Here is a 7,898-nt window from a genome sequence, read left to right on the forward strand (position 1 = left end):
AAAATGGTAAAAGGTTTGCACACTGCAAACCGTGTATACAACTGTATACACTTATTGTATATGGATTTTTTTTTCACTCTAAATAGAAAACTTGCCTGTCAACCTAATTATTACCATAGAAACAGTGTAGGAATTTAGCCAGGGGCAAGGGCAAACATGCCCCCAAGAAATGTCAGAATGCCACTAAAAACCATGATCCAGGGGCAACAGTTGCCCCCAATATTTTGATATTTTTTTATCTCTAACATACACTCAGCACCTGCAAGCTGGTTGCCAGAAGAAGACGAAGAACACACTCACACAAACAGCGCTGTTGTTTACAGTACGCTTTAGCAACTTCATGCAGTAATTACTGTTTTAAAGTGCCCCCACATTTTTTAAATTGCCCCCAGTTTTTAGAGAGTTGGAGCAAAAGTTGCCCCCAAAATATTTTTAAAATGTCCTACACTGCATAGAAATACAGTGAAATCTACCTGCCAAGAATAATTTATATCCCCCCCCCCCCCCCCCCCCAATAGCAATACCATATGTCACCCTACCTGTGTTCAATGCGATTTTGTTTGCAGAATTATGTATTGTATGAAACATTCAATAAGGACACGAGCAGATTTTAGAGTTTTATTGCCAAACTTGCTCATTCAGTTATACAATGGACTTTTTCTTCTGTCTGGTGGCCTTAACACCTGCCGTGTGCTGCCTCATGGGAACACGGGCGACACGAGAATAACGCAAACTATCAACTAACCTTAAGCTAGTTGACATCCAAGCAACGGGGGGGAAAGTTTCCAGAAGTTTAGACCCTACCGCTTTGTATAGAGCCAGCGTAACAGGCAGCCAATCAGGAGTTTGATACAATCCTTGTTTTGTTTTGATTTCATTATTTGCCCACGGTCAGAGGGAGCCATACGGTGGTCGGCGGGGAACAAAGTTTGAAGAACAAGCAAAGACCGAGGATTATAAAGTGTAAAGCCGAGGCGTTCGGATGTTATCGAATCAAAAAGTTACTGGTCAGTGTGGCAGGTAGCCGTTATTGATTTATCTGCCAAAAAACATTTAGCCAGAATGGCGCTGGGTGGCTGTTATTTCACGTGCTGCCTACCTGCCTTCTGCAGGAGACTATACCTGCCACTGCTGCTACAGCACAAGACTGGTCAGCTGCTGCAGTATATGGCATCATCACCCAAGTTACTTCTCTATGGTCAGATTTCATTTGATGAAACACTGTCAACATGACAACTGATTATCTGCTTGTGTGTGTGTGTGTGTGTGTGTGTGTGTGTGTGTGTGTGTGTGTGTGTGTGTGTGTGTGTGTGTGTGTCTCCACACAGTGTGTTGAGGAGGGTAGTCCAGCGCACGAGGCGGGACTGAGGGCTGGTGACCTCATCACTCATGTCAACGGGGAGTCAGTCCAGGGACTTGTCCACACGGAGGTGGTAGAGCTGCTGCTCAAGGTAACAACGCCTAGGATAGTCTGTCAATAGATAGATGATAGGTAATGATGACTCCCAAGCACAGTATCCTTGTCTGTTATAGCAAACTACTGCCCAAGTTCAGGTTCCAATATATCTCGCTCAACAATAAATTCTGTATACGTGAAATAAAAGATTATTCCAAATATTGCCGTGTAAAGTGAGCCTAAATAATCAGGATATGGGGGTACACGTGTACTGTACTTTGGGGATCCTGGCTAAAGTTTAGCGTTTAAAAACGCTAACGACATTCCCCGTGGACAGATGTTCATGTTGTGTGCTGTGTTTTCCACAGAGTGGCAACATGGTGACCCTGCAGACCACCCCTCTGGAGAACACCTCCATCAAGGTGGGCCCTGCCAGGAAGACCAGCTACAAGTCCAAGATGGCCCGGCGCAGCAAGAAGAGCAAGAGGAAGGATGGACAGGACAGGTAAAAGAGGAGAGGATGAAGTCTGACCCACACTTTGATATGTTCATCATATTCATTTGGAAGCTAAGGGGATCGTTTTTAGATAGATGACATTTGGACTCTAAAATCACACCTATCTGCACTTTTACCTTCAGAGTTTCCCTTAAAAGTGGAAAAAACACAAGATGTGAGACGGGTCAAACACAATCCTGACAGTCATTTCCCCTCTTGTGCAGCCGGCGGCGTAGCATCTTGAAGAAGCTGTCAAAGCACACGGCTCCTCCCCCCATACAGAGCAGCCGCAGCTTCTCATCAGGGTTCCACCAGTCGTCCAGCGATAGCCTCTCCTGCTCGCCCACGCAGAGCCTCTCTCCCGGGCCGTCCACACCCTGCCGCTCCCCTGCCCCGGACCACTCTGGAGGTGAGAGAGGACCGTGTGCTGAGTGCTTGTCTACGTGGGGGGTCCTGGTTTCAAAAAGGCAAAGGGGGAGATGATGACGTTCCCAAAAAGGGTGCAGTCCGTCTCCCTTTGTTTGTACTTTTTGCATCTGCGATGTGAGCGCTCCTCACGACCTCTCCTGATGCTCTCCTGCTGCCAGTGCCACGGTCTGCAGCAGAGGCCATATTGCTCTCTGCTGGAAAAATAATCACGATAATTGTTGCTCTTAGTCTTCTTTTTGCCTAATATGACATTGCAGACATTGACTTATATTCAAGTTGACCAACCAAGATGTCGCACTTTCTTGTTATCATTCTAGAATATTCATATATAAATATCTATGTAAATCAAGTTGTCTATCAGTGCTAAATAATGTTCTACATTAAATTGTATGGGCCTTTCACAGGGAAGTGTAAATTATTCAATCCACTTTGTTTTGCTTCTTTCCCTTTCTGCCAGACTCAAGTTCCTCTCCCTGCTCCAGCTCTCCTAACTCCCCCGTGCCGCAGGCGCGTCCCAGCTCCCTCCACGTCCTGGGCCGCTACACCAAGGCCGGCCGCTGCAAGTCCACCAGCAGCATCCCCCCGTCCCCGCTGGCCTGCATCCCCCCTCCCCAGCCCGTCTCGCCCCAGTGCTGCTCCCCGTCATGTCTCCCCAGTCACCCCAAGTCCCTGCAGGGCTTCCACGGCAAGACCCTGTCCCCTCCGACCATCGCCCGGCACTCCGTGCGTCCCCGCAGCGCGGAGCCCCCGCGCTCGCCGCTCCTCAAGAGGGTCCAGTCGGCCGAGAAGCTGTCGGGAGAGAAGCTGACGGGCGGTTACCACGGAGACAAGAAGGCCTACACCACGCGCCGGCACACCATGGAGGTGCCTCTGTCGGAGGGGGAGGGGCTGGAGGACCTGGAGGGCGACGACACCGCCAGCGGGTTCGTGTGCGTCGGCGAGCACGGGCGCCAGGCGCTCTACATAGGCGGGCAGAGGGCTAACGAGCAGCAGCTCTACATAGGAGGGCAGAGGGCTAACGAGCAGCACCGCTCCTCCACCGCCTCGCCGCAGCACCGCGGCAGCAGCAGCAGCAGCAGCAGCAGCAACCGCCACTCCAAAGAGGTGGTGGTGATGAGGAAGCTGGCGCTGTCGGAGCGGAGGGACTCCTTCAAGAAGCAGGAGGCCGTGCCGGAAGGCAGCTTCGACGACCTGGAGGAGAAAGAGGCCACGCCCAGCCCCACGCTCCCCGTCAGGCAGCCCACGGCCTTCAAGGCGTCCTGGATCAACTCGGCCCAGTTGGACTCCAGCGTGGAGCCGCAGGGGAGCAGATCACAGGGCGCCACGCAGCACAAAGCCAAGCCCAAATAGAACGCAGGTTTCCCCCCCCGCTGTGACGGGCATAATGGGTCAACAAAGAGTCTCGCTCAGGAAAGAGACCCGGAACTGAAGACGGTGTCTTTTGACCTGCTACTGTATTTAAATTTGAAGGCCTTGCATGTGTGTCCACTGTGACCCGAGCTCCGAGTCATCACAAGCAGCAACTGCTAGAAGAAGGAAAGGACAAAATAGATGTTTTTCAGTAACATATGCATCCTACAGTACATCCTACCACACTGTTAACAGAGTAATGACTGCCAAACTGTTTACTTTCCCCAGTTGCTTTTCTTCTCTCTCGGTTCTCAAATCACTGTGTAACTGATGTTTTTTGTAAATAGTTTTGTTTTAAATGAAGAAACTTATTTATGACTCTTTTTTGTTACGCTCATCGAATTGTTTTGTTGTTGTTGCTGACAATGCCTTGGATGCTTCAGCTACTCTTGTTGCAGCAATTGCACAAACTGTATGCAGCCGCTGCTCTGCGTTAGCGGTCAGAAACCCACAGAAGAACTTCCCGATGTGGATTTGACGGTAGGTGCAGACAAGGGGAGGAGGCATCTGTCTATCATACCATGGTTCATTGTTACATAGGGGAAGGCCGTTTAGGAACTGGCTGCCGTTTTGTCTGTTCAAATGGGGCCTTTGAAGCAGAAGTACAATGTTTCTCCTCCAGTATGTACTGTATTATAGAATTACACAGGATCTTCTGTGCTGCCTCTCACAAGAAATATGATCTACATACATTGTTGTGACAATTTGTGCTCAGAGTCCTTCTGATTCTGAACACGGGCCTTGTATAAAGATTTTAACGGACAAGAATATCAAAATTCTAATACTTGGGGAACTGAGCTGTGGTGCCAAAGCATGGTTGAGCCATAGGAACCATTTACAACGGGTACCGCCGTCGTACATAACTTCAGCGTCTTCATGCATGCGTGGGCACTATTGGTGGCGCGTGCGGTCATGATTTAGGAAAGTGCGTCAGTGTTGACACTCATCGGAGCTCTTCTCCCAGGGGTTCCCATCATAGCGCGATCAACGTTGCACGTAAAGGTGTGTAGATCAAGCTGTGCGACTACCTTTTGAAACAAGACTTGTCTCTGTCCTGGAACGCCCTCTCTCATCTACCTGCTTGTTGGATCAGGCCTCGCTCTCTCTAGCTGAAGTGTTTGCACAAGTTGTAGTAGCCGTACAACAGTTGGAGCACATTTATATTTCAGGACGATCTCTTTCTCCGTGGGATTCAAAAAATTGTACAGCGTATGCAGAAAACAAACATGTGTGTGTGTTTTTTTTTAAAGATGTGTAATTTTGAATGAATGTTTACATTTGAGTGTAAATATGTGTACATGTGTGGATTTTGTCATGGTTTTCTGTTAAATTATTATAAAAAATAAAAATAAAGGCAGGGAAAGGTAGAATTCAAGCAGAAGCCCAGATGAATGAATGGATGAAGGAATGGTAGAGATGGTCTCCTTTTGTATATTTTGATATGGAATCAGTCTCGTTGCAGTACTAATAACCTATGCTGTTGATGTATATTGTATGAACAATGGTGGACCTTATAACAGCTGTTGGTGGTGTTTAAAAAAAAAGTGACCTTGTGAGGGTAGATCAGCTTGAAGATGGACTCATAGATAGAATGTGGAGTGTCACTTTATGTGGCGTGATCTTAGAATCTGTTGTGATATCGGCCTGGAAGGGATGTGCATGCTTCACATCCCAGCATAATAATCGCCCAATTTTTTGTAACCCATTTGGAAAAGTTCGGGAAGTTTATTTCAAAAAAGGTCTTGGATTCTTGGGTTTGATGTTTAATCATCGATTCAAGCTTTAAGATGAGAGTTTTGGCAGCAGGTGTGAACATATAGGGCTTGGTTTTTTTTCAGTTATATGTTGTCCCCCTCCCATTTTTTGGAACCGGCTTCCACTCTGTTGTTTCAAAGTAATCGTTCGATAAGGCGAAAACTGTCCTGTGTGGTAGTGGTATAGAGGAGTATATGTTTCAGTATTTTTGCGAGGTTAAGGGAACTGACAATGTGGGAATTGAGCACATACTAAGTGGTAATGTTACGGACAGTGGGGCTTAGAATTATAAATTAATTTCTTGTTCGTCTCACTTGATGGAAGAAGTAATATCAATGTGTTTATGAGGGATTTAGTGCTGGATTTTCTGATGCAATACATGCCATGTTATGTTTTGTAAGAGTTGGTCCTTTCATTCTGCACCCCTTTTCCATCTAGTTATAGTTTCTCTAGACCTTTTACACTGAGGTGTGCTATGTCATGTTCTCTACTTTTACACTGAGGTGTGCCATGTCATGTTCTCTACTTTTTTAGGAAGAATGTGCATTTTGTGATTTGGTAAACAAAGACCTCAGCCGAAGTCCACACCGGACTGGTTTGGCATCGGACAACAAAATAAAACATAGCAAAGAAATCTTTCTCACCACAGTTTTGCCAGCGTGTGATAAGATGACATCTTCACACAAGTGCTTAATTGTCATTCTTCATATTTGTTTGTGTTTGTTGCTCCCCCACCCCGTGTCTCAAAATGACATAACTGTCTTTGAATTTCCTACCATGGCTATCTGGTGCAGACTGGTGTGACATTGTCAGTTTTTCTATTGTCTTAACAGTGCTTGAAATAAATGAATCGCGGAGGACTACAAAGTCCAGCACTACAAAGTGTGGCTTGTCTTTTTTTCTCTTGTACAACAATTTTTGCAAGTTTGTGGCACATTCAGATCAGACTTGGATTATTCGACCATACAACCATCTTCCTTCAGTGTTGTACTGTACTGTACATGATCGACGTCAATACTAATTAGGCAGATCGTGACTATAGTATAGTCTACAATGAATGTACACAATATTAGAGACACTTATGAACACTGATGTTATTTTTAAGCTTTTGAGACAATTGAGATGTGGATTGTGCAAAAGGGGCTGCACTTCTGTATCATGGAGACGTCCCTATATTTAGTTGTATGCTGAATATACAATAATACTAGTGCAAAACTTTATCCTCCCTGTTAAAATTATCTTCTCCACTCACTCAGCCACCCTGTAATCTTCACTATACTAGTTTACTTCTTAGCAGGGAAACGAAGCTACCATAGCAATTTAAAACTCCATCAGTGAAATGCCCCATACATGGGATTAGACAAGGATTTATGGTGGAGTATATATTTTGTTTCCATATGAACTGCATTCTTTGCAATAAAAGAGAGCTCAAAATATCTGGTTGGAAAAAGTAGGCCTATAGCTTATGATTGTCGGGGTCAAATTTCCATTATGGGCCGAAGCCATTCCAGTGACCCCTCTTCTGCAGCCGCTCGGGCTTTTCCGGTTGGCTTCGTGCGTTTCCGTGCTCTCATATATGTTCCCACGCACTCTCCTTTCCTGCGCCGTGCTGTGCTGGAAAATGGCTGTGTAGGGGAGCAGGGAGTTATGTACGGCAAAAGAAAGAAAGGCAGAGAGAAAGAAGGCGAAGTGAAGTGAACAGAGGGGCTTGATACGAGTCGAATGCATCCCGGGAAGCGGTCGTTTACAGATAAGGCTCGACACTAAGCGATATCTGCTACTTCGAAGTGTTGAAGCGCCGCAGCCGAAAGTGAGAAGAGTCAAGAAATATCTGCGGGTGAGTTTTTCCAAGTTATTGCACATTTCCAGTACAGCCAGGCTCAGGCGCAGGCAGCCACTGTACTGGAAAATGGTGGAAGCGCTGCAAGTGTGCCCAGCGCAAGCAGCTCCGCGCTATGTTGACTTGTGCCCTAGTTTCAGATAAAGTTTCAATACGAGAAAATGTTGTTGGGTGTGTTTTCTTTTTATTCCACATTACTTGTTGCAGCCAGATAGGACATTATTGCATTATTTGCAGCGTGCTGCAAGGTAGGCTACTCTGGGTTTGTCGACAGTTGACGTGTATCAAATCCTAACCCCGTTACAGTGTGTATAGGATAACGTTTATTTTCAAAAGTTGCCCGAGCGTTGCATTATTTTATTGCCTTCATATCTCGATTATATTCTCAAACGATGGTATGGAGTACTTTGAGACAGTGTTACCAAAAGCTCCCCAAAGTTTTAAGTTTATGCAGAATTAAAGTGCCATGGCCCTTTATGGCCTCTTTAAATCCACTATAACGTTTTGCGTTTTGGACACTTTGTAGCATTTTTATTTTAATTTAGCAGTGCTAAAATGTTTAATGTGAAATG

At 46.0% G+C, this 7,898-nt stretch overlaps 1 protein-coding gene across 4 annotated transcripts in view; it reads left to right on the plus strand.

Moving 5' to 3' along the window:
• mast3a (microtubule associated serine/threonine kinase 3a) overlaps positions 1–6,359 on the plus strand; it is a gene marked incomplete at its 5' end in the record, with an annotated part of 53,418 nt that extends 47,059 nt beyond the window's left edge. For all 4 annotated transcript variants that reach the window (XM_083659143.1, XM_083659145.1, XM_083659142.1 and 1 more), the window contains 4 exons: positions 1,329–1,451; positions 1,765–1,901; positions 2,117–2,301; positions 2,779–6,359. In XM_083659143.1, the coding sequence (XP_083515269.1) occupies positions 1,329–1,451; positions 1,765–1,901; positions 2,117–2,301; positions 2,779–3,671 (1,338 nt within the window). In that variant the 3' untranslated portion in view covers positions 3,672–6,359. The remainder of the gene's footprint in view (positions 1–1,328; positions 1,452–1,764; positions 1,902–2,116; positions 2,302–2,778) is intronic.
• Positions 6,360–7,898: the final 1,539 nt, after the last annotated feature.

This window comes from Poromitra crassiceps (genome assembly GCF_964638095.1).
Source record: "Poromitra crassiceps genome assembly, chromosome: 23".
Lineage (NCBI taxonomy): Eukaryota > Metazoa > Chordata > Actinopteri > Beryciformes > Melamphaidae > Poromitra > Poromitra crassiceps.